Below are 26,006 nucleotides of genomic sequence, written 5' to 3' on the forward strand. Positions count from 1 at the left end.
ATTGGAATAATTCATGTTGGAGTGCGGGTACCCCCGCTGGAACTGCCCATGCCCACCCCAGGTATTGTCATTGTACCCATGGGTAGCATCATTGCCGGCACCACTTGCCTCGCCCTGCACGAAGTTCCGGCCAAATCCAGCCCCTTGTGCACCTCGACCTCCACCAAAACCACGTCCCGCAACAGGGGCATGAGCAACACCAAACCCCTGGCCGGCAGCATGATGCCCACCTCGAGCACCTTGGCGCCCACGCACCGGAGCATCGCGCGCAACAAACCCTCCACGAGGCTGATGGCCTCCAAGGCCTGTGTTGAAGCCACCGCGGCCAGGGTTAAAGCCGCCACCACCGTCTCCGTTCATCGGATCAGAAGGAACCCGCCGCCGCACAACAGGCTCCCCTGATCGAAACTTTTCCCAAGCTAACCCTAGCAGGTTACGGAAAGCGTGACCAGCGACCCGATCACCCACCTTGGCCTGCTTAGGTCGCCAAACACATCTCACATTGGTCGATCGATCCCTTCGCATCGATTCTTTTGGGCCCTAACGAGCCCTAACCAAATGTGCACCGGCCCGCCCTTTAGTCAAGCCCAACTCAGCATGTTTTGAAATTTGCGAAATTATCGGATCGGGAGACTTCGTGTCCATCACCGGTGACCAGCGTCTCCGGCGAACGACAGTCCACCCGCCCAGCCCATCGTCCAAGAAAACAGATGGCTCAAGAACAGGCCTTGCCCTGGTTTTCATCTGGCTATGAGTCGCTTGTCACTACTAGTTCACGCTGACTATTAGATTCCAAGGCACGTTGTCACAAGTTGTTCTTAGCTAACGAATAATGTTTATCCTGATCGTCATTGATAGAGTGTAATTTGTGTCAGACATCCAAATTTTGTCCGTCGGTTTATTTTTAGCGCACTGGCGTTCATGTTTTCTTTGGATGTCACTTGTTATGGTTTTTAAATTTTAAAATATAATCTCATATTTATCATTTAAATATGTTCTAGGGTAGGTTATGTACAAAATCAGATGTTCCATATGTATATAAATTCAGAAATACACCAGAATTACTCACTCCGTTCGTTACTATAATTTTTTTTAGCTTGCTTAGCTAGCTAATTAATCTTACTAAAACGAGCTTACAGAAAAACATAGGAAGTAGCAATTTGCAACTTAACTGTTCACATCCATAAGTTGAGTTTGTAGCTCAACAATGGTCCTCATCTTCATGTGGCAAATTGGTCAACTCCTAAATAAAGAAGAAAATAAAGTATTAAGCACCACAACTTCAAATTGATCCTCTATATTCAATCCTGGGAAATGGATTTTAGCATAGAGGAGAGACTCGTAACATTTTTTTTTCTGTAATGAACAAGATTCAGGTTTAATAGGCAATAATCTATGTTAAGACTTTGTGCAACCCATGAGTTGCAATTAGCTATAATATTTCTATTTTTTCGACCAAAAAAGAAGCTGTGTGCATTGATTAACCCAGAGGTGTGGTAGAGCCTGTTTTTTGAGAAGAAAAAAAAAGATGAAATATCTATCCATTGCCCGTATAAACAATAAAGCATAGCAAAGATATTCTCCAAGGGGAAAACAGAGAAAAGCCGAAGTGTTCACTGTTCTACTGCTTATAAATTGGAGCCCAGAGCCATGAGAAGGAAGCATGGAAAAAAATAGCGCGCTATTTCGACGCTAATAGCACGCTATAGCGTTTTTAGACAGCCCACGCTACATCATTTTGGCGCTATAGCGTGCTATAGCGCGCTATTAGCACGCTATAGCACGCTAATAGCATATTTTTCGGCCGACGCTATTTTATTATAGCGCGCTATTTTTTTCCTTGGAAGGAAGTGATTCAGAGGAGAGGCAATATCTAATTCGATAATGGAGACCTATCAATACTCAACCGTTAAGTGAAATTGTACACTGTAGGTAGTTGTCTGTTCGATTAGTGGACATTCTGCTCCAAGTAACCGTCTTCTGGACTTTTTGGAGTGAGAGGTATCAGGATTCGGTGCCGACGACACCATGGACACAAAGAAAACGCGGATAAGATGCTTGGTTCTGTACAGAAGAAAGCAAGCACCAAAAATTATGAAAATACCCCCATAAGTTCGATGCGAGGTCCTCCTCTTTTGCGGCGGTGCAACGACCTAACCCTGGTCCGCACCGGCGAGCCGGCCTACATCTCGTTGGTGGAGGCGGCGCGACGACCTTCCGCTGGAAGCTGCACGACCAGATCCGCGCCGGCAGCTGGACGACGAACTACTAGTGGTAGTCGTCGGGTCAGCGGCGCAACGAGCTCGCCCTTGCGGTGGCAACACGACTACTCCCGCCTCTCATGGTTTAGCTCCACTACCTGGTTGTTGTTCCTTCTTCTAGAATTTAAATTCAGACAGAAGCTATTGCTGCCGTTGAGTAGGTTAGTTCTATAGTTGCTAATGCAGTTCACTCCTTAAAATGCTTGGTCAGTCAAACGGGAATTTTTGGCTCTCGGATGATAACAACGCAACCTATATGCACCAAAAAAAATAGTAACTTCAAATAAAGTTAAAATATTCAAAACTTCTGGGGAATCAAAGATGATCAAGCATTGTTCTCGTGTAAAAATGTTTTGCGAAAAGATGATTTCTGTGAATTCAGGGAAAAAACATTATGATGAATATAACGTGAATAGTTATTATATACATGATGTTTCATGAGAGAGTATCTAGTGCTACAGCCTACATACGTGCTACTGGATTCCACACACCAGGAGCGTTAGATTAAATTGGAAGGCCAGGATGGGATCCGTAGTCGCTGTGTTGCACCAGCAGGAAAATATGCATCTAGGTCCCTACGGTATATTTAATGAATCACCAGATCACAGTTTCAGTTGTTCTCATCCCCATGGCAGTGCAGCAACTAGAACAATATGTAGATCGAAACGGAATTCTGAAACTGCCTCTTAAATCGTATAAGCACGCACGGTGGCAGAATATCATGGTCGAGCTACAGCTCGTGCATCTCCGCCTCACGGAACCAGCAGGTTGCTCACGGCCGGAGTAATCCGAGAGAGCCGTGGCGGCACATCAAATCGCAGTCAGACTCAGATCTAGTCAATACTAGACGAGGATTTGGGGAGAGTTTGAAACTTGATCTCAAATAGTTGAAACAAATCCTAGAATAGAACAAACAAAGCGGATTTGGGGAGAAACAAATCATGTGCTAGAGAGGGAGAGGGGGACGACTATGCTACAATGTGAAAGAGTACAGGGACTTGTCAGCATATGTTTCATGGGAGGAGCAGCACTGTAGTTAGGTCCGATCGTGTCCATTGAATACAAATAAGAGGCCCAGATCCTCTTGGAAACAAGTAGCACATAACTGCCTTGTAGCACTAGATATCTTCTCGATGTTTCATGTCTGCTTCTTTGATCCAAGAAACAAGAAAATTCATTCCATGGCGATTTTTTTTTGTACGAATAGAATATATAGTTATATTTCATTTTAGGGAAAACTCAATTTTTTTACCTTTTTAATTACTGAATATTTCGTCATGTACTTCCTCTAGTCTTATTTAGTCAGATTTAATATAAAGTTATACTAAATTCGAGACAAATACTAAAAGGAACGCAAGACACGTGCACTGATCTTCAACGGTTCATAGGTTGTGCGTGTGGCACATTCAAGAGAGCATTGTACGTCATCTACCGACGACCCGGTTAAGGAAGACTTCAGATTTTTCATATATGATCGCTCTTTCATACAACAACATGAGAAGAAATGATAGATTTCTCTGAAAGAAATAAAGTAACTATTGAGAAGTCGTGGTTGCATCAGATGTACAAGCTCATTACAACTGATCCAAATGAAGCACATCCACTATATTAGCAGCAAGGCAGATCTATCAAAGGCATGCCAGTTTCTCTTCCACATGTAACTTGACTAAATCATGTGGTACCTGCATCCCTCCCTCATGGAGCTCTGGGTTGCACATATTACCAACGTTCCTGAGCCGGTCGGCACGCATGCAGAAGATGGTGTCCTTAAGAGAGCCCTCTTGGTGATGAATGCAATGTTTGTGCAACTTCTTGTGCACGAGCTATTGTATAAAGGTCGGCGCCGTTGGCGTGGCACGATGTTACCCTTTCGCGTGGTGACAAGGCGGCAGGGTGAGCTGGGCTATATAGATCCGACGAAGAGCACGAGCGGGCGAGCTCGCAGCCTTGGCGCGGCAGCCGACGCCGCAACATGCTGGCCAGATGCGCACATGTTGCCCGCCATGAGCGCGTTGGCGAATGGCGAGCTCATCGCGGTGCTCCCGCTTCGGCCACCTCACGTTGAGCCGCCGCTCCCGCCCGAAGAAGATGAGCGGCCCAGATCCAGAATGGTGGCGGTTGTGTTTCCTTGGTGCATTTTCCTGCTTTCCACCACTAGCTCACCCGAGTGGATGCCCTTCTCAGCCGAACAACCACATCCCTTTACCACGCAGGAGCAGGACGACATGCCCCACATCCGCAACTGCGCTTCCATGGCCAGCGATTTGGCGGACCCGAGCGACGGTGTTCGATGGGGGGGGGGGGGGGGAGGAGTAAGATAAGAATCAGTAATTTGTAGTACATGCTGGCATTTCTGTATGTGTACTTGTGTCTTTTCCAGTACTAATAATTTTCCCACTATTGGACTAAACTAGTTGGACGATTCCTAAAATTGCCACAATAGTAAAACTTGAATATTTTTATATGACTAATCCATGCTGAGACTTTCTGTGACCTATGAATCATAATAAGCTGCAATACTTTTATATTGTTCTTAAGAATAAAATAATAACGTACGCATTGATTGATGCAAAGGAGCTGAGCAAACCCCTTTTCAGAATAGAAATGTATTATGCGTCTATTGCCCGTACAAATAATAAAGCATAGCAAAGATACCTTTTTTTACGTGAAAACTGAGAAAAGCCAATGTATTCACTATTCTACTGCTTATAAATTTGACCCCAGACCCAGAAGCCACGAGAAAGATGTGAATCATAGGAGAGGCAATATCTATTTCGATAATGTAGACGTATGGTCTGCGGAGCGTCTGACAAAAAAGAATCCCCCTCCGCTCCCGTCGCCCCCCCTGTGTGGCGGCCGGGGCGCCCCATCTCCCCGCCTCCTCCCCCCTCCCTCCTCTTCTCCCCGCGCCGCCGCCGCCGGCGGGAGCCGCCGGGCAAAGCCCGGGCGGTCTTGGCGGCGGCGGTTTTCCCCTTCCCCGCGCACGTCCGGGACTCCGACGGGGCAGGTCTGTCGTGCGGTGGTGAGGCTCGCCGGCTCCGGCTCCGGCTCGGGCTGGTGCAGCTCCGGCCGTTGGGGGCCGTGTGGGTGGCGGCCGTGGCGTGGCGAGGGCGCCGCGCGCGCTGCTGCCTAGCCGCCGCCGGCCACGTTTTGGCCTGCCTAGGGCTCAGATCTGGGCCACTAGGGCTCGGTTCCGGGCCTGGCTTGGCTTCCGGCGTGGTCCGGTGAGATGGACGGCAGCGTCAGGGTCGCTTGGGCGGCGCCCTGACCGCCGGTGCTGCACGTTGAGTGGGTGGTGGCGGCGGGCAGATCTAGGCCCGCGGGCCTAGATCTGGGCCAGGCGGGCCTGGTTGTTCCCACCGTTCATGCTTGTCTGCCGACCGTGGGTGGTGTACCATCACGGCTGACCTCGTGCTCGCGGGCCAGATCTAGGGCCGGCGGTCCTGGATTTGGCGATATGGTCGTTCGTTGTTCTGGCATCGCTTGGGGGCGATGTCCTGGTTGGCTATCTGGGATGGGTCCCAGGGCTGATGCATGCTCGCCGGGTTGGCAGTGTGCCTCGTACTGCAGTTGCTCCCGTGGCTGTAGTATGCTCTTCCTCCGGCCACTATGGTCGTGCTTGTGCGAGTGCCGGCGCCTTGGGGATGGTGGGGTTGTCGTGTTGCTGCCGACCTAGCGTCAGTGACGTCTAGATCTGGGTCAGGCCGGGCTTTGCCAGCCGGCGTTTGCGCTCACCCTGCGGATGAGTCTAGCTGGGGCTAGCTCATAGCGCGGCTCTGGTCGGGGCGCGGCAGTGATTTCTGCTCTGTCTACTCTACGTCCTCACGATGGTGTCTGGAATTTTGATCTGGGTTGGACCTCCGCGAAAGCTGCACATGGCTGTGGCCTGTGCCGGTGACGGCGTCACCTGCGGGTGTCGCTCCCTTGTTGAAGGCGTCCCGATGATGTCGCTCCCGCTCGAAGTGATGGACCCTATCCCTCCGCCTCATTCTGCTCTCCTTGGGAGCCTCACTTCATGCATGCCTCCCTGGTAGTGTCTTGCGGATCACCCTGCGACCTCTCGCTGGTGTCGCAGCCCTCTCGCAACGTCGGCCTGGCTGCTTTTACACGGTTTGCTGCGGTAGCTGACTTCCTTCCTAGTGCCTTGGGGGGCTTTGCTAGGTCGGCGTCTGGTCGTAGCTCTTGCCGATGTGCCTATCCCAACGCCAGGGGATGATGTTGTGTTGTGGTCTGGACCTAGCCCGAGCTCCAGGGGTGGTGGCTCTTGGGTCTGGGTGAAAACTTTGCAGGACCTTTGTCTCTGCCGTCGACGATGACGCATTCTTGCGCCATTCACCTTCTTGGAGGCGTCGCCGTAAGACCCTCCCTCCTTTGGTTCCTCAAGCTTTGCTAGGTGGCCAGCCCGTCGTTGAGTTCCCCTTGGGTTGCAGTCTCGGTGCGGTGGAGGTATGTTGGCGTGGACTCGGCCGTGATCGCTCCGGTGGAACACAAGACAAGGCTCCCTCTTCATGGATCAAAATGGCGCTTCGGCTTGACATTTATGTGTTGTCTTGTCTTGTGTTTTTGTGGTGTGCGCTCGGCGCGTGTGTGTTGTAATTCTTGGTGTAACTCCTAGCCGGTTGATGGCTTTGTTAATTCAAAGCCGGGCTCAGTTCGAGCCTTCCGTCTAAAAATAATGTAGACGTATCAAGCGTTGAGTGAAGTTGTACACTGTAGGTAGTTCTGTAATCTGTTCGATTAGTGAACATTATGCTCCAGATAATGGTCTGCTCTACTTTTTGGGAGTGAGAGGTATCGGGATTCCGCTCCGGCGAGAGGAGCAAGTCAGCGACGAAAATTATGAAAATACCCCGATAAATCCCATGCGAGGTCCTCCGCTTTCGCGGCGGTGCGGCGACCTTACCCTCATCCGCACACCGGCGAGGCGACCTACATCCATAAGTTAACTGTTCATACCAACTGTCAATAGTATCCTTGGCGCTGACGATCTGGCTATGATCGAGTCGCTTGTCAATACTGGTTCACCCTGACTATTAGATTCCATGTCACGTTGTCACAAGTTGTTCTTAGTAATGTTTATCCTGATCGTCATTGATAGAGTGTAATTTGCGTCGGACATCCGAATTTTGTCCGTCGGTTTATTTTTAGCGCACTGGCGTTCATGTTTTCTTTGAACGTCACTGGTTATGGTTTTTAAATTTAAAAAATAATCTCATATTTATCATTTAAATATATTCTAGGGTAGGTTATGTACAAAATCAGATGTTTCATACCTATACAAATTCAGAAATACACCAGAATTACTCACTCCGTTCTTTACTATAAAACATTTTAGCTTGCTTAGCTAGCAAATCTCATAAGTTGAGTTTGTAGCTCAACAATGGTCCTCATCTTCATGTGGCAAATTGGTCAACTCCTAAATAAAGAAGAAAATAAAGTATTAAGCACCACAACTTCAAATTGATCCTCTATATTCAATCCTGGGAAATGGATTTTAGCATAGAGGAGAGACTCGTAACATTTTTTTTTCTGTAATGAACAAGATTCAGGTTTAATAGGCAATAATCTATGTTAAGACTTTGTGCAACCCATGAGTTGCAATTAGCTATAATATTTCTATTTTTTCGACCAAAAAAGAAGCTGTGTGCATTGATTAACCCAGAGGTGTGGTAGAGCCTGTTTTTTGAGAAGAAAAAAAAAGATGAAATATCTATCCATTGCCCGTATAAACAATAAAGCATAGCAAAGATATTCTCCAAGGGGAAAACAGAGAAAAGCCGAAGTGTTCACTGTTCTACTGCTTATAAATTGGAGCCCAGAGCCATGAGAAGGAAGTGATTCAGAGGAGAGGCAATATCTAATTCGATAATGGAGACCTATCAATACTCAACCGTTAAGTGAAATTGTACACTGTAGGTAGTTGTCTGTTCGATTAGTGGACATTCTGCTCCACGTAACCGTCTTCTGGACTTTTTGGAGTGAGAGGTATCAGGATTCCGCGCTGACTACACCATGGACACAGAGAAAACGCGGATAAGATGCTTGGTTGTGTACAGAAGAAAGCAAGCACCAAAAATTATGGAAATACCCCCATAAGTTCGATGCGAGGTCCTCCTCTTTCGCGGTGGTGCAACGACCTAACCCTCGTCCGCACCGGCGAGCCGACCTACCTCTCGTTGGTGAAGGCGACGCGATGACCTCCCGCTGGAAGCTGCACGACGAGATTGGCGCGGGCAGCTGGACGACGATGACGAACTGCTAGTGGTAGTTGTCGGGTCGGCGACGCAACGAGCTGTCGAGCTCGCCCTTGCGGTGGAAACACGACTACTCCTGCCTCGTTTAGCTCCACTACCTGGTTCGATCTCTTGTTCGTTGTTCTAGAATTTAAATTCATACGAAAGCTATTGCTGCCGTGGAGTATGTTAGTTCTATTGTTGCTAGTGTGGTTCGCTTTTCAAAATGCTTGGTCAGTCAGACGGGGATTTTTGGCTCTCGGATGATAACAACACAACCTATATGCACCAAAAAATTAGTAACTTCAAATAAAGTTAAAATATTCAAAACTTCTAGGAAATTAAAGATGATCAAGTATTGTTCTCGTGTAAAAATGTTTGGCGAAGAAATGATTTCCATGAAGTCAGGGAATTTTTTTATTATGAATATAACGTGAATAGTTCTTATATACACGATGTTTCATGTCTGTTTCTTTGATCCAAGAAATAAGAAAATTCATTCCATGGCGAATTTTCTTTGAACGGATAAAATATATAGTTATCTTTCATTCCAGGAAAAAAATCAATTTATTTAATTTTTAATTACTGAATATTTTTGCATTTACTCTCTTCGATTTTATTTAATTAACTTAAATTTAGTATAAAGTTGTATTAAATTCGAGTCAATTAAAAGAACCAAAAAGTATATACACCCACGTGTACTGATCTTCAACAGGAAGGAAAAGAACGAACAGGTAAGTAACATGGGCCTGAGTTTGGGGAAAATAGTTCGTGTTTAGGCCCACTTCCCCATCCACGTATGGACTCTGGTCGCTGCCCCTCACGCCCTCACGCACGCCGCCCTACTCGCACAGCTGCAGCCGTGCAAAGCCAGCTCAGGCTCGCCGCCGGCCGCCGCAGCTCCGCCTCCGCATCTTGAGCAGCTCCGCCCTGGCCTCCAGTTCCGAGCGCGCGTCGCATGTGATGGATAAGGAAGAAGATCTTGAATGGATAGCGGCACAGGCGGAGGAGGAAGAAGCAGATGCAGCAGCGCAGGCAGCGGCGACGGAGGAAATCGCAAACGGTCTTAATTCCCCCCTTTCTACTGATTGTGAATTTGTGATGTACTGATGTCTAGTGTATGATGTATGATGTAGCCGAACACAGATCACTCAAATTTCGATTTCAATTTCAATGTCGCAGGACACTCCACGATGAACTGAAGAAATAGTATTTGATCTAAAGTCTAGTTGATTCGATTGATCAGCTAATGTTTAAGGTGTTTGCACCGTGGTCGATCTGAACGATGGGCAAAACCGGTCGCCGGTCTCACGGCGAACTCGCCGTCACTCCCTCGCGTCACGCTTCGAGCGTCTCCCGGCTGATTCGCCGTCACTCGCTCGCCGAGGTGGCCATCGTGTCGCGCTTCAAGCATCTACCTTCTTTTTTTTCCCCCAGCGGCGCCCTGTTCATGTTCAATCCGAACCAGGCAATCATCAAGATTCCACCGATCCGCAAACCTAGTCTAATCCGAAACGGAAGGGAGGGCCTGGGTACTCGTTGTATCATCATAGAGAAAAAGCCGATTCCACCGCCCCCAAACCAAATTCCTCCCACTTGTGGAGCAACTTTATCTTCCCACGGCCGAGCTTTGAATCCCTACCTAGCAGGAGGGAGCTATGGTGTTGGGGACCCGGAACGTCGACCGCACCGACAGCGGCGGCATCGACACCGGCGGCACCAGCTATATTGGCAGTGGCCTGTTCACCCGCCTCCTCCGCATCTTCAGCCGCCGCGTTAGCGAGCCCCCCCGCGTATGCAAGCCACACATCTACGGGACGGGGCCCCTTGATGACGAGGACGTCAATCTTGGGTTCAGCGATGGCACGGATGTGTTGGAGATGTGCTCGGAGCTTCTCGCCAGAATTCAGATCTGCTACCAGCAGGCTAAGGTCTTCAACGCCGCCGGCGGCTTCTGTTTCGGTCTCTTGGATCCCCTCTCCAACATCATCGTCAACGCCTTCATCGACAATGCTGTCGTCGTCGAGACAGAGGAAGATGATGACCAGGCCACTTCTCTATGGCATGGACGACAGACTGATGGTCAGATCGAGGACCGGGACATGAACCAGCGGTCGCTCAACGGCCTCGTCGCCTTCCTGGCCGGCCTGTTCCCCCACCTCAGCGACGTGCAGGCCCTGTGGTACCTCCACAAGGCCAAGGCCGACCCTCTCGTCGCCGCCCGCATCATCATCAAGCACCGCCGGATGGACCACAGCTTCAGGTTTGGTTCCGATGCTACCACGGCAGCCGTCCAAACGGCTCTACGCTGCGCCGCCGCTGCCGCGGACCACCCCAATCCGAGGCGGTTTCTTACAGGGTGGAGGATACTTTCACCAAGTCTGAATAAGCTTGCCGCCGTGCTATCGCTGTCAGCCCCTGACGTGACCTCCAACTTGTTTGCGTCCATGGTGTTGCTGCTCGAGGAAAATCACGCACCAGCTTTTGACCTCGGGGGATCCTGGGAGCTAGCCTCATCTCGCCTCGTCACTCTCAGTCCAGACCTCGGAGGGGTGGTGTTTCCTGGGCATACGACCATGAAGCGTATGCTTCTCACCACTATCCATGGATACTACCTGCAGGCACTTGCCAGGCTGCCCAGGGACCTGCTCTGCTCTCAGCACCTGCTCTACAGCATGATGCACTACGGCCACTGCTTCGGCCCGCTTGACCCTGTGTCCAACATCATCTTCAGCACCATCTGGTATAGCTCAGCCTGCCCGCTTCCCTCGTCGATACAAAATTCCAAGATGGTCATGGTCAGCACCACCGCGATGCTGAGGATCGCTGTCCGGTCCTTCTATGGCCTCGTCTCCTTCCTATGCACCCGCTACGATGCGCTCGCGGTCGATCAAGCTATGCATCATCTGCTGGAGGCTGGGGCTGACCTGCGAATCGCTGATCCCAACTTCCATGGTAATAACCGCGCTGCTGGAGGACACGTTCCGTCTGCCACTGTCCAAGAGGCCTATGCTGCTGCGGCTGCTGCCGCACGCCACCCACAACATCAAGCGCACATTCTGCTTCTCCGACAAACTTCTTTGATTTCACGGATGGGCTCCATTTATCTCAAGGGCAGCGGCCCGCTCTCCCGGGATGTTGTTGACCACCTCTCCAGTACTGCACGGCACTTGTCCTCAAGCCACTTCCAAGGTCTACTGCTGCCACTGCAAGAAACACCCAGGGTGTTGGATAAGTTGACTTACAACAGGGTTAATCAAAAGAGAGTAAGCTTCTGGAACCAGCATGCTAGAGCTGTCACAATGGTGAAATCTGCAATGGATATGTACAACAGTCAACCTGGGGTTAGCTTCTTTAATTTGCTGCTCACTTTTTCTCAATCATCTCACCTGCAAAACAATCTAGTATGTGATTTTTTTTTGGGTGTTATGCTCAATTCTGAATTAATTTTCTTTGTCTTGTGTAGGTACCCAAATATGAACTTCATGTTATCTGCGGTGTCAATGAGTACGTACATGGCCCTGAGTACATCACTGGCAACTATCGGAAATATCATCATTCCCATATCAATTTCCTCGCCACATGCAAAGAAAGCCAATCTGCTGGTGCTCGTCCAGTTCTCTTCTTTGCCCAGTGGAGCAACCATGGCACCAAAGAGGAGTGCTTCTGCTTCCCTGTTGGGGTGCCACCTCTGAACTCGGGTATGCTCTTGTTTTGTCCATTGAGATTTCATCCTTTTCGCCAAGCAGATAATTTTCTATTCCACATTTATCTTGGGATAACTAACTGCATGACCTAAGGAGCCTCTTCCAAGTAATTTTGATCTTTCCACTAAGATATCTTGTAATAACAGAACAGCTAGTCTCCTAGGTGTTTATGCTTCATTTATCTGGGTTTACTATTTCTTCGAAAAATTAATAACCGCCTGCGCTGCCCTTTCCATGTGTCATTCTGTTCCTCTTTATATGCATGTATCAAGTAATTGTCTTCAGATTACAAACTTTGTCACTGCCATTTAGTACTATATAACAGTATGATCTGACTTCTTTTAACTGTATATGGCAGAACAAGTCCGTTGTCTTTACTGTGAATATGAAGGGAGCAGGATTGTGCATCCTGCAAACGAGAGTTTCCACGGGCGTGATATTGAGTTTGAGAAGATGTTATGCGGGCGACTCTATTCAGGAAACTACACCAACGACGGCATCATTGAACATAGCTGCCCCTTGGCCTTTTGGGTACATGGTCTGGCAGACGACTCCATTTACTCTGTTGACCTTATTGATGATGATGATAAAGAAGATGGGGTGCAACCAGTGGACTTCCAAAGATTGATAAGGTTAACGTAATATTGTCACATAGTACCGCCACTGAGCACTGTATTAATTCTACCCCAGAGTTAGCTAGTATGCTAAATACTTGTATCTGAGCAAGAAGTATTTGCAAAATGCTCTGATTATTTCCCACTAATGGTCTAATGTTCTCGTTCTGGTTGGATTTGGAAAATAGGATATGATGCTACTGTCGGTGTCATTGTTGGGCTTGTTTAACCTGTGAACATACGGGAAGCTGTCAAGTCACTATGCCTTTTTTCATATCATTGCAAGTGCAGTCTGATCCTAACGTAATATATAATGCATCTGTGGGAAAAGAATTAGCATGAGTTCTTAACCAAAGCGTCCTGCACCTACAGGTGGCAGGTTCACCAACTTTAGTCAGTTCAAAACCCGGAGACTTATCTAGGCCCGATATATCACTCAATCCCTTATGATGGGAACACCCACATCTCCTAGTATGGTGCGTGACCTGCGACCATCCTGATTACCATATTTACCTTGCTAATCTCTTGCTGGTAGTATTATTTTACCAAATCGCTCGGCAGTCCCCTTAGTTAACAAAATTCAAATGCAGATCCATAGAGGTTAATTTCCTGTGGATATCTCTTTCTTAAATGTCTATTTCCTCTTGTATTTTAATTTAGTGTAACTGAATATTTACATACTTATCTCCAATCTATATTTGAGGAGAGGGATGGACATATTATTTTGTCCAGCCACGCCATATATACAGGGCTTTTCCTATGTAGGCGATGTGAACTACATTGTTTTGGCTTGGTCTTCATTTTGCTCAATGTTTGTGTGATTCACTCATGACAATGCATTTTATTGACCTATGATTTTCCGAGCTGCCGAATATTCCAACCATCGTATCTACACAGGACGATGTAGCGACATGGTATGAATGAGAAAGGCCTAGTTCCCGCGTGTGCACCCACGTAGGAAATTGCAGTGTTCTTGCTCTTGCAGAGATGCTCTTGACAAATAAGTACCCTGATAGAAGTTGGTTCAGTTTCTCTCTATCGAAGGGGCTTGGAAGTTAGTAGCAGTAAAAAATCTAGCAAAAATGGTCTCTGGTCGCTGAGCTCATGTCTGAGTGCAAGTCAATGCACTTCAGGTAACCAATCCTTTGTGGACATTTCCACGCATACCCATTGTATTTGATAAAATACATCTACGGGCCAAAGATAACAGTTGATTTGTTCAGTAATATATCCTCCATGAGTAAGAATCAAGAATTATCATTCCAATTCTGCAGTACTGTAGTTTTATTAATTTCTGCATTTACTGGAAGATCGTAATATATAGGGTGCAATCTTCAGTTGCAGTGAAATAAATTGTTGTCATGCAGGCCCAGGTGTATATATATCACTGATCTGCAGTTTTGGGCGGGAAACAAGATCTAATAACATTGTATTTATTAGGCTCAAAACATAGGAAGCATGGCAACAAGGTACCTTTGCATTTCTTTGCATGTGTACAATTTTGGGATCTCTAATTTTTTTGTAACGTCAATTGATTGTCAAGCAGGAACGATACTATGCATATGGAAGAGGTAACTTCTTCAGTCCTACATGAATTAAACATTCTCTCACAGTATAATATATAAGTGCTGAACTGCATTTTTTGTTGCTTACCTCAAAATCTGAGCCAACCCAGTAGCAAGAGATTCAAATTTCTGAAAATGGCTTTTTTGTCACCTGTTTTTGGTTGTTTTGTTTGTAGTATGATATTGCCATCTTTCAAAATTTATTTTGTATTCGCCTAATCATGCTGCGATGAAATATCAAACTAAAGAAGGCTTCGTAAAGAGCAGGGTTTTTATGAACCTACGACGGTGGAGAGGGCACTAGACTGAACACTGAAATATGCTCAGCTCATGTTAGACATGCTGTCTCCTTTGTTCCCGATAAGTAGTTTTTGAATAAATGAGTGATAGCTGTTGCTAGCCCCCACGACATGTGTGCTCAAAATCTTGTGATAATTCAATTTCATTGTTTCTTGTCCATAGATGATTTTTCAATACGTACTATTCTAACTTTGTCTACTTCCCACTTTGATTTTAAGTACATAGCTTTGATTTAGAAACCTTTTCTTGCTGCTCGATCCTTAGACTCATAGTGGTTGCATTTCTTCTTAACTATATATCCTTCATCTTAGTCATTCTATGAGCTAAAGGATCAATTTTGCAACTGCAAAATATTGGAATCAGCATTGGAAAACCAAGAGACAAATCACGAGAGCCGAGAAAACTCTCAAAAGATCTGGCAAGTGGCTATATATCCTTAACAGGCACACTACATAGGATTGCTGCATTGCCTGGAAGTCAGGTTGTTGTAAGTACAACTAGGAAAATTGCCCGTGCGTTGCTACGGCCGAAAAAAATTAAGCCTAGATACATGGATAATAAATTAATCTCCCAAATTTTCATAAAACAAATTAAGAAAGTGAATGGCAATACCGGTCAGCTGTTGGAGATCCACTGTGAACTGAACTAAGTGTCATATAGCAGAGCGTTAAATAGACGGACTGATTTAACACAACGGCATATATTTATTCTTTTTTTTGCGGGGCAACATATATTTGTTTGAAAGTCCATTGAAGCCACGTCAGTATATGCGAAACTTGCTCCCTTCTTGATCATTTGGTTTTGGACCAAACAACGGTGCTATTTGCTTCTTGATTTTGGAGGTTGATGAGGATATTTTTCAGGCAACTTACGGACGTATATAAACAGGTTAGATCCGGAGCGAGGTGGAACTTTTCAGTAAAAATACCATAGCTAGACATAACCGATCGGCCAGTTTTTTGTGGGCAGCTTCACTTCACCGATTGGGCCACTCCGATATTTCTGTTATCTTGGACTGGATTGAGGTATATTTGTAGCTACAAATTTCGATCATACAGGATCCAAATGATCGTCATGTTCGACGTAACTCCCACCAGGCAATAATAATATTGTGCAACTAAAACTCTTAAACCAGAAGTGCATATAAGACTTTGTGCGGTACCTCTATTTGATTCAGAGATAACCATCAAGATATGATGCAGTTCGGAATGAATCAGCATACCAGCAAATGGCGGTAGCTTCTGATTTTTTATGAACTGATATAACAGGCACCACCATAGCACCTAGCATACATCTATCCCAAGGAATTCAACATTTTTTGCTTGCAAACAGCAGGTTCCAGCCCAGGAAAAAAATGCGCACATGCACTGGCCTCCTGCATGCGCAATCTCAAAACCTTCAACACCGAGCTCAGCTTGGGGATTGTGCACTTCAGTAGCAAAGCCAACATGTTGGTAATTGATGGAGACAGCTGTGCTCAGTCGAATTGCGGGTAAAAAAAGAATAATTGGTCCCCATGTTGTCGATGCCCCCAGCGGGTCAATCAAATTCCCAGTACGGCAAGGTAACCGCCCAGTGCAGAGGAGGATGAGCCGTCGCTGGCCATGGCTAGCCATGCACATGGTGTGGCACTCCCAGCGTTAGACCCGATTGATTCATCTGCTCTAGCAAGCCACGGATTCTAATCCACGTCGGCGATTGCACATATGCTCCCGTCGACTCAATCTGGATGGAGCTGAGTTCTCGGGGGGAGACGGACGGCGCCGGGTCGTCGTTTTGCCTCGCGCTCAATCGGCGCATCCCTCCCTCGCCTCCAGCTTGGTGGAGTACTGGGACGGCATCCATGGCAGCGGACATCTAGGATCCATGGCGGTGATGAGCACAATCAGTTGTCGGGATCCATCGCGGCGGAGACCGTGCGTCACCGGATGAGGAAGAGGAAATCACGGCTCGGCCAGTGCAAGCGAAATAGGAAATCGCGGCGGGCGTCTCCTCGATTTTCGTATGGGCGAGATCCCGATCTGATTAGACTTCTGGAGCGGGAGGCGGATCTAGAGGGTCTCGGTAGGGAGGAGATAAATAATATCCAAACTGAACCGGTAATGGCAATCTGCAGTATTATGCGATTTGGTGGGAGGGTAAAAGCGTCCAATAAAAAGTTGGACGAAAATTTTGGCAGAAACCTTAGCTCCTTTATTATTAGGTATAGATTTGTTCAGTGCATTTGACTGTCACAGGGAGGTTAAGCAGAAAATAACAAGGTGGGAAAAATGACGAGGGGCTATGATGTTGTGCTATGGTGAAGATGCTGAACTTAAGATATAAGGCAAACGAGAATGGATGGGAAATCTGAAACCACTGATTTGCACAAAGTTGTCAATGGTGTGACCGTACATTGAATCAAATTGATCTTCCATATGGGGAACTAGCTGTAAGTTATATTGCAATGGAAAAAATGGAAATCGTCGCAAGGTTCTGATGTTATTTTTGAAGCTTATTACTATGAACAAAATACTAGAAATTGCCACATGTATTAAAATAGGTCAATATGGTTTTCAAAATTTACTGTCTCTGCAATTTAGCTTATATTGGAGTGCCTTATTACTAGTTTAAATTAGGGAAATGCTTAGTTCACCCAGGGGATCGCGCGACTCGCCGGTGCTACCGGATTGGGAATGGTGAAGATGTGAACAGTTGGAGGGATGGTTGGATTCCCAGGGATTACAATTTGAGAGTATCTCTGGGCAAATCCAATATCAGAGTGCGAAAGGTTAGCCAATTACTCATTCCTGGAACAAACAGATGGAATGAGGATCTGGTCTGAAAAGTGTGTCACCAAACAGATGGTGATTGGATTCTGAACTTGAAACTTCTAGCAGCTAAGGGAAACGATTTCTATGATCGACCGGGCACCTTCTCGGTTAAGAGTGCATGCAAGCTGGCCTACAACCTCAATAACGGTGTTAGATGGCTTCCAGGTGGTAGCTGGACAAACAACAGCTCCAGACTAACATGGAAGCCCATTTGATCCGCGAAAATCCCGAGCAAAATTAAGATTTTCAGTTGGAGAGCTGCCTGCGACAATGTACCGACTAAGAAGAATAAATTCAGAAGAACACTAGAGGCTGATAGTATCTACAGTATACATGGACAAGCAGAGGACAACAGTGACCATGCTATTGTGGAATGCACCAAACTGAAAGCTCTCAGTTTTGCTATGATATCATATTGGTAGCTACCTCCAGAAAATAGTTCTGTTTTTTCAGGTCCTGATTGGCTCCGGCTATTGCTTGCAAACTGTAGCCAAAATCAAAGGAACAACATCCTCATGTTGCTCCGGCACTCATGGCATTTGATGTGTGATATCACGCGTGTCAAAGGAGAAGAAACTATTGCCAAATCTGTATCTTGCCTGCTGAACTATGACATCCTTCTGAAGAACCGGGACCAAATCCATGACAAAGTAGGTAATTACCCACCTGATCCACCTGTACTTACTAACGTTTCTTGTTTGTAACCACAGCCAGGATCTGAATACGAGTACGCTGTGGAGGTCAAGCTCACAAAATTAATGTCAACGCGTTGTTCTATACTGAGTTGGGCGAGGCAAGCTAGACGAGGCGATTGGGAGATGCCATGATGCAGAGGAAGCCGAAACCTTGGGTATCCTGGAAGGCCTGAAGATAATAATCGACCATGACCTGAAGCCTGCGGTCCTGGAATCCGACGCTCAGTTGTGCTAAATGTTAACCGGGCGTCCGTTAACAGGTCTGTTAACAGGTCCAGTTCATGGGCTATTTACAGAGACATTGCTGCTGCTAATGCTCTGATTCCTGATTGTTAAGCCGTGAAAATAGAGAGAAACATCACTACAGTAGCACATAATTTTGGGTCCTTAGCAGTGTTTGGTCTCAGGCTCTCAGCCTATCCCAGTCGCTATTCAAGCTCTTGCTATTCATGAAAGTGTAATGTTATCTACGAGTAATATATGATTTTTCCTCCTTTGAATCTTGTTTGGTACTAGAGTTTTTGTGAGAATCAGTGGGGATTATCTCACCAAACCCAAAATCTCCATTTATTTCTAAAAACATGTTTGATATTAGAGTATTGAGTGAGTTTAATCTCCGCTTATCTCCACTTTTCTCAAATTATATTTTGAATTTAATCCCTAATACTCTACCTCTACCTAGTAGATTGGGAAAGATTGGGAATGAGGTTTCGTGATGATTAATTCAATCTCTAATACTCTATCTCTACCTAGTAGATTAGGAATGAGGTTTTATGGTGTTTGAGTGAAGTGGGGGTTTCACCATCTTACTAATCCCCATATAAAAACTTAAATGCTAAACAAAGCCTAAAGAAAAGCCGGTCACCCGCCGCTGGATCACGGGCAATCCCGGCTACCAATACTGCTAGCGCCAGGCCGTCGGCTGTCTCCTAGACTGTCCGAGAAGTGTAAGACTAGTTATAGTGGAGAGTAACATAGAGTAGTAACCCGGTGCATGTTACTACCCTATGTTACACTTCATAGTGGGTAGTTACATATATGTGGTATCATGTATGTTATATTTATTAGATTATAGACTCATGTTGTGTTGACAAGTGTGATGTTATGGTAACATAGCTAGTTACTGTTAAAATATGTGGATCAACTAGTGTAGATCTAATCGAGTAGTGACTATCTCTGCAACGAAAAGTGTTCATATATTGTGAGAGGGAGAGAGAGATACTGCGAATGTTGCGAGGTTTACCTTCTCCCTTCGAGGATGAACCTTCGGACGTCGACATGGTGGTGATGACGGTGGCGTGGGTGAGGTCGTGGCGGCGGCAGCGGAGCTTCCCGTCAACCCTAGATCGGATTGGTTTGTCGGTGGGGCGTACGGCAACGCGGTGAACCTCGTACTGCGAGCCACCGGCCCCCACCTCTCTTTATAGCGTTGGCGACAGGGTCCGACCAACAATAACGGGTTGGGCGCCCCCGATCAGGGCGCAGGTCAAAGGGGCCCGGTGGACCGTTGGGCCCACTTGGGGGAGATCAATCTAACATTCTCCCCCTTGATGTCAACTTTACTTTTAACTTCATACTTTCGCTTTATTCATTTCATTATGGATCAGTTCATAGGGCATGTTTCATCGTCACAGTTCTATTGCCGATAGAATCAGACAGCCACAATACACTTCTCTGTTCTGAAACAAATTCTTTTATTTTTGGGCCTCTTATGATCTAGGATAGGTAAGACTTCCCCTTAAATCCATGCCGGCTATGTGCTCCTTGAACACGCTGGGTGGTAAGCCTTTCGTTAGCGGATCTGCAAGCATATCTTTTGTCCTTATATGCTCGAGACTTATAGTGTTATCCTGAACCTTGTGTTTCAGTTTCGTAGCATTACTCGACTTATTGTTGTGAGCATAAAATACTGCAGGCTCATTGTTGCAATACATCTTTAGTGGTTTGTCAATACAATCTACCACTTTCAAGTCGGGTATACATTTCTTTAACCATAATGTCTGCCTCGTGGCTTTATAATATGCTATAAATTCTGCATACATCGTGGATGATGCAACTATTATCTGTTTGGAGTTTCTCCACGAAATAGCTCCCCCTTCGAGAGTGAATACATATCCAGATGTGGGTTTTCTATTATCTTTATCTTCCGCAAAATTTGCATTTGAATACCCTCTTATTTCTAGGGAATCAGATCTTCTGTATGTTAGTATGTAGTTCTTTGTGCCTTTCACATAGCGCAATGCCTTCTTTACCATTTTCCAGTGTTTAAAACCTGGATTTTCTTGATATCAACCGAGTACTCCGGTGATAAAAGCTAAGTCAGGACGAGTGCACACTTGTGCATACTGTAGGCTTCCAATAGCCGAAGCATATGAAACCGCTTTCATTTGATCGAGTTCGTATTGATTTTGGGGACTTTGATGTTTCCCAAAATTGTCGCCTTTGACTATAGGGGCAGGTGTGACACTGCACTTATGCATATTATACTTACTTAGAATCTTTTCTAAATAAGCATTTTGCGATAGTCCTAATACTCCATTATTCCTATCCCGGTGAATTTCTATGCCCAAAACATATGACGCTTCATCAAGATCTTTCATACCAAAATTTGAGGATAAGAACTTCTTTGTCTCTTGCAGTATACTAACATCACTGCTGGCAAGCAGAATATCATCCACATACAGGATTAGGAAAATATATTTCCCACTTTTAAACTTTGCATAAACTCAGTTGTCCTCAATATTTTTTTTAAATCCAAATCTCTTAATTGTCTCATTGAACTTTAGATACCACTGTCTGGAGGCTTGCTTTAATCCATAAATGGATTTTTTAGGCGGCATCCCATTTATTCCTTGCCTTCCATGATAAAAATCTTGGGTTGTTTCATGTAGAAACTTTCTTCTAAATCCCCGTTTAGAAATGCCGTCTTTACACCCATTTGATGCAACTCTAAATCAAAATGTGCAACTAGTGTCATTATGATTCTGAAGGAATCCTTACATGAGACCGGAGAAAATGTCTCATTGTAATCTATCCGTTCTCTTTGTGTAAATCTTTTTGCCACAAGTCGTGCTTTATACTTTTCGACATTCCCATTGGAGTCATATTTTATTTTGTAGACCCATTTGCAGCCCACTGTTTTGGCTCCTTTAGGAATATTCTCTAAGTCCCAAACATTGTTGGCACTCATCGATCTCATTTCGTTTTCCATGGCCTCCACCCACTTTGATGAATTTGGGTTTCTCATGGCTTCTTCATATGAAGTGGGATCACCTTCCATATGAACTGCTTCTGTGTTGTAAACTTTGTAATCAGTCGAAATGGCTGATTTTCTAGCTCTTGTAGACCTTCTAGGGGCCTCATTCTCTGGAGCATTCTGTTCCTCAACTTGTGGCTCAGCTTCTGGAGGTGGTTGTTGTTGATCCCTTGCATGCTCAACAAATGATTCATTTGGCTCCTGACGGATAGGTTCCGAATTTTCACTCATCGTTGTCATGGGTGGAGTCACAACAGGCGCTTGCACCACAATCGCAGGGATTCTCGGTGCAGGTGCACATGGTAGCACGAAAAATGGTTCCTGAGTCATCGAATTAGGTGCATGCACCCTCTTGTCCTCAGGATCAATTTTCTGAGCTACCATGCCCCCGTCATCATTTCATCCTCTAAGAAGACAACATGTCTCGTTTCCACAAACTTTGTGTATTTATCTTGACAGTAGAAACGATAACCTTTTGACTTTTCAAGATTGCCAATAAAATGGTAGCTGACTGTTTTGGTATCTAACTTTGCGATATTTGGATTAAATACTTTGGCGTCAGCAGGGCTCCCCCACACTTTCAGGTGGTTTAGAGAAGGCACTCTCCCTGTCCATAGCTCATACGGTGTTTTGGGCACCGATTTGCTCGATACTCTGTTTAGAATGTGGATCGCGGTTTTTAACGCATCAATCCACAATCCCAATGGTAGGGTGGAATAACTCATCATACTGCGCACCATATCCATAAGGGTACGGTTGCTCCTTTCAGATACCCCATTCTATTGAGGTTCGCTCGACATAGAATACTGGGCGACTATTCCAGTCTCCTGTAAGAACCTTGCCAAAGGTCCAGGGACTTGGCCATATGGAGTATGTCGACCGTAGTACTCCCCTCCACGATCACATCTGACTATCTTTATTCTTTTATCATGCTGATTTTCAACTTCAGTTTTGAATATTTTAAATTTGTCCAACGCTTCTGTTCTTTCTTTGATTGGATAAATATAACCATATCGGGAGTAATCATCCGTGAATGTTATGAACGAATCATAGCCATCCACACTTTTCACAGTAAATGGTCCACATATACCGGTGTGAATTATTTCTAGTGTTGCGGTGCTTCGATTTGCACCCTTTTTAATTTGATTTACAAATTTTCCTTTAATGCAATTGATGCATTGTTCTATGTCTGAGAATTCTAATGAAGGAAGAATATCATTTTTAATGAGTCTTCTATTCTCCCCCTCGAATATGGCCTAAGCGACAGTGCCATAATTTCGATGATTCATCAGTTCTTTTTCTTTTCTTTTGTTCTTTTTCCGACGCGGGTATTTGTTCATTCGCTTACACACAGACAATTCTTTTTCACGCAAGGACAATAAATAAAGCTCATCATGGAGTAAAGCAACCCCAACATAAGTATTATTACACCATATGACACATTTGCCATGTCCAAAATAACACTGATAACTGTCTTTATGCAAACGTGATACACTAATCAAATTTCTATGTAAGGAAGGAAAAAATAAGACATCTTTAAGCAGAATAGTCAACCATCAGCTAGCTCCAAGAGGAGGTCGCCAACAGCTTCAACTTCTGCTTGAATTCCATTCGCGACTTCAACGCATCCTTCCCTTTTTTTTCGTAGTCCGCGTCGAATGGAATCCCTGTAAAGAATTTGCAACATGAACAGTTGCACTTGAGTCAATCCACCAAGTAGATTTTGAAAACTATGTATACAAGGATTCATTAACAAAGTAAACTAAATTGTTACCTCTCTTTGCCATTAATTCTTTCAGCCAATCAGGGCAGACTTTCTTGTAGTGCCCAGTTTTTTGACGGTGAAGACACTGATCTTTGTTCACTGGCATTGTCCTGTGCTGGAATTTCTGATGATGCTGCATTGGAGCTTTTGCATATGGCTTTGAAGAAGAGCCATTGTTGCTTTGTGTGAATGGCTTTTTCTTATTGTCCTTCACATAATTTAGAGAACCTCCATTTTGTGCCTTGAGTCTGTCCTCCTCTTGCACACACATGTCAATGGTCTTTTTAATGTCCCATTTCCCAGGGTTCATGTTGTAATTGACAACAAAGTTGTCAAACTGTGTTGGCAATGAAGCCATGACCAAGTGAACCAGAAGTGCAGACTTCAGCTCCATGTCAGCATCCATGGGCTTCAGATTTGCAGCCAGGTTGCTCATCCTGAGGATGTGCTCCCTGATGCCATGTGCAACTCCACCGTACTTTTCTGTCACCAGCTGCTCCAACAACTGGGTTGCATATGTCTTTGAAGAACCAATTAACTAGCTCTTTATCTTTTCCAAGTACTCCCCAACGGAAGCACACTCTGCAATTGAGCCCACGATGGCGTTCTCAATTGTGTTCTTTATAAATGACATGCACTTTTTATTGGCAGTCTTTCACTTTATGTTCTCTAAGGTGTAGGACATCTCCACAGAAGCATGTTCCCTTTTCTTTTTAGCCCATGCATCATCATCCTTGTCATCTCTGACAGGATCAGCAGGCTTTATGGGGCTGCGGTGTGTCAAGCACCCAGTCCACGTCAGCACATACGAATGCGAAATCCACCTTCTTCATCCGCTCTGTGTAGTTATCCCCTCTTAGGGTGGGAACATCCTTGATGCAGCTCATCAAGTAGTACCCTCCTGAAAACTACAAAGAAGTGAGAACAGTACAATTGCATATTATAATCCAACATTCACAACAGGATAAATTGCCGTTGCCGTTGTTGTGGGTATACTTCATGGGTGTACCATCGACAGTGCCTAGATCCGGCAAGCCCGGGTGGCCCATAGATGGTGATGAGGCATGTGGCCCATCGGGCGGCCCAGTTGCTGTTGATCCTGACGGAAGATGTCCGGCCCAGGAGCAGGGAGCCAGATCTGACCAACCTCGAGGAGGAACCCGGATCCACGGAGGCCCATTAAGGGACCCAGATCCGGTACGACATAGATGGAAGGGCGGATCCTTGACGTACACGGCAAGACATTGTACCGTAGTTAGGAAACCTGTATCCGGGTAGGACTCTCCATGTAAACCCTAGATCCGTGCGCCTTTATAAGCCGGATCCCGGGAGCCCTAGAGGCAGAACCTCAACTCATTGTAACATCGCAAAAGCGCCCAGATAATTCCAGACAAGCAGCAGTAGGCCCTGTCATCGTGCAGGTGTTCTGAAGCTGGGTAAATCGCGTACCACCGTCCCGTGTGCACTCCGCCCTATGGCCCCTACTTCTTCTCCCCCTCGTGAGGATCCCTCCTCCGAGGTACCGTCGATTAGGCAACGACAGTTGGCGCCCACCGTGGGGCCTGCAGCATCTAGAGGCCGGAACCGGGAGGGTTCCGCCATGGGAAGATACGACGACGCCATCGCTGTGGGGCGCATCCTTTACGCCGGAAATCTGCCGATCGTCCCTCCGGATGAGTGCTAGATTCCGGCTAGGACAAACCCCGTCAAGCTCTCCATCGTCCCAGTTGGCGGCATACACATCTTCATTGGGGAAACCGTCGATTCCGACGGAAACCCACTGGTAAGTAACGCAGACGCGACCGCTGCCGAGCTGGACGCAGTCGCGAAGATCCGATCTGAGATGCAGGAGCTTCCCAAGGAAGATTCCGCCTCGGATCTGGAAATTTCAAAGCCCACCCAATCCGCCCCTGAGCAGGAAATAACGGTGGAAGACCAATGCAGATCCGCCTGGGTCTCCCAGGTGTTAGAAAAGCAGAGGTGCCACTTCGTACACTTCTTGGCCCATACCGCCGGAACCGCCCCTCAAGAAGATGGAGCTGGTCCCGAGCAGGTCGAGGCACCGGAAAACGACGCTGTTTCGGATCAGGCCGAGCCTGTCGGAGAAAGCGAAAATCCGGCTGAAGAGTCGATTTTGGGCAATCTGAGCCCAATTTCCGGGGATATCCCCTCCATGGATACTGACGAGTTCAACCACAAGCTAGGGGAGTACGGTTTCGGTGATCAGCCGGAAGTTGACTCCGCCCAGCCTAAGCAAGTACTTGCGACTGTAGCGGCGCTGGGAGAACCCGGATCAGAAGGAGCAAACACCCAATCCGACCCTCAGCCATCCCGTCAGGGATCTCCAATGTCGCGGGAGCGACCCCGTAAGGATTCTTCCTCGGAGGACCTCCCTGCTTTGAAGAGATGGTTGCACAAGCAGGCATGGATGCAGTTTATCGCTCGGACATTCTTAACAAACCTATCACTCCCGAAGACGTAGAAGCATTAGAAGCTAAGAGACTGGAGATGCTGGCCACTGCCAAGAAGTTTAAGGACACCGCAGCCGCCATGCTGTAGGAAAGGAAGCACGCCGCAGTTTTTGTGGAAGACTTCATCCAGCGCGAGCAGGAGGTAGACGAAGGACTGGCAAAGGTCAAGGAACTCCGAAAGCATTGGGAGGACAAGATCGTTGAAGCTCATCACGAGGTCGAAAGGGTCCGGCGTGAGTTGATTGCTCCCCGCAGGATCACCTTCGCAACTCCAACGGAGCAGCAGCCGTTCGCAACACCAAAGGACATTATGACGAAGGCTGCAG

General features: G+C 46.3%; 1 protein-coding gene across 5 annotated transcripts; it reads left to right on the forward strand.

Annotated features, from left to right (window-relative positions):
* The first annotated feature begins 9,654 nt into the window (after positions 1-9,654).
* LOC127305703 (uncharacterized) lies at positions 9,655-18,688 on the forward strand. Of its 5 annotated transcripts, XR_007854098.1 has the most exons (6): positions 9,655-11,838; positions 11,961-12,195; positions 12,560-12,833; positions 14,183-14,284; positions 14,362-14,386; positions 18,204-18,688. XR_007854098.1 is itself a non-coding variant. In XM_051336219.1 (5 exons), exons 1-4 carry the CDS (start codon positions 10,153-10,155, stop codon positions 14,235-14,237), a joined length of 2,250 nt encoding a protein of 749 aa, XP_051192179.1. In that variant the 5' UTR covers positions 9,655-10,152; the 3' UTR covers positions 14,238-14,284; positions 14,362-18,688. The 5 variants fall into 5 exon arrangements, 2 of the variants coding, with proteins under 2 accessions (XP_051192179.1, XP_051192178.1); XR_011747798.1 differs by having other exon boundaries at positions 14,183-14,386; XM_051336219.1 differs by having other exon boundaries at positions 14,362-18,688.
* The last annotated feature ends 7,318 nt before the right edge of the window (positions 18,689-26,006 follow it).

This window comes from Lolium perenne, chromosome 6, assembly GCF_019359855.2.
Source record: "Lolium perenne isolate Kyuss_39 chromosome 6, Kyuss_2.0, whole genome shotgun sequence".
In the NCBI taxonomy this organism is placed as follows: domain Eukaryota; kingdom Viridiplantae; phylum Streptophyta; class Magnoliopsida; order Poales; family Poaceae; genus Lolium; species Lolium perenne.

Coding starts and splice junctions, on each gene's coding strand:
- LOC127305703 (XM_051336218.1), top strand. CDS start 10,153: ATGGTGTTGGGGACCCGGAACGTCGACCGCACCGACAGCGGCGGCATC. Junction 12,196..12,559: donor GGTGCCACCTCTGAACTCGG/GTATGCTCTTGT, acceptor TGTATATGGCAG/AACAAGTCCGTTGTCTTTAC. Junction 12,834..14,182: donor GACTTCCAAAGATTGATAAG/GTTAACGTAATA, acceptor GTTGTCATGCAG/GCCCAGGTGTATATATATCA.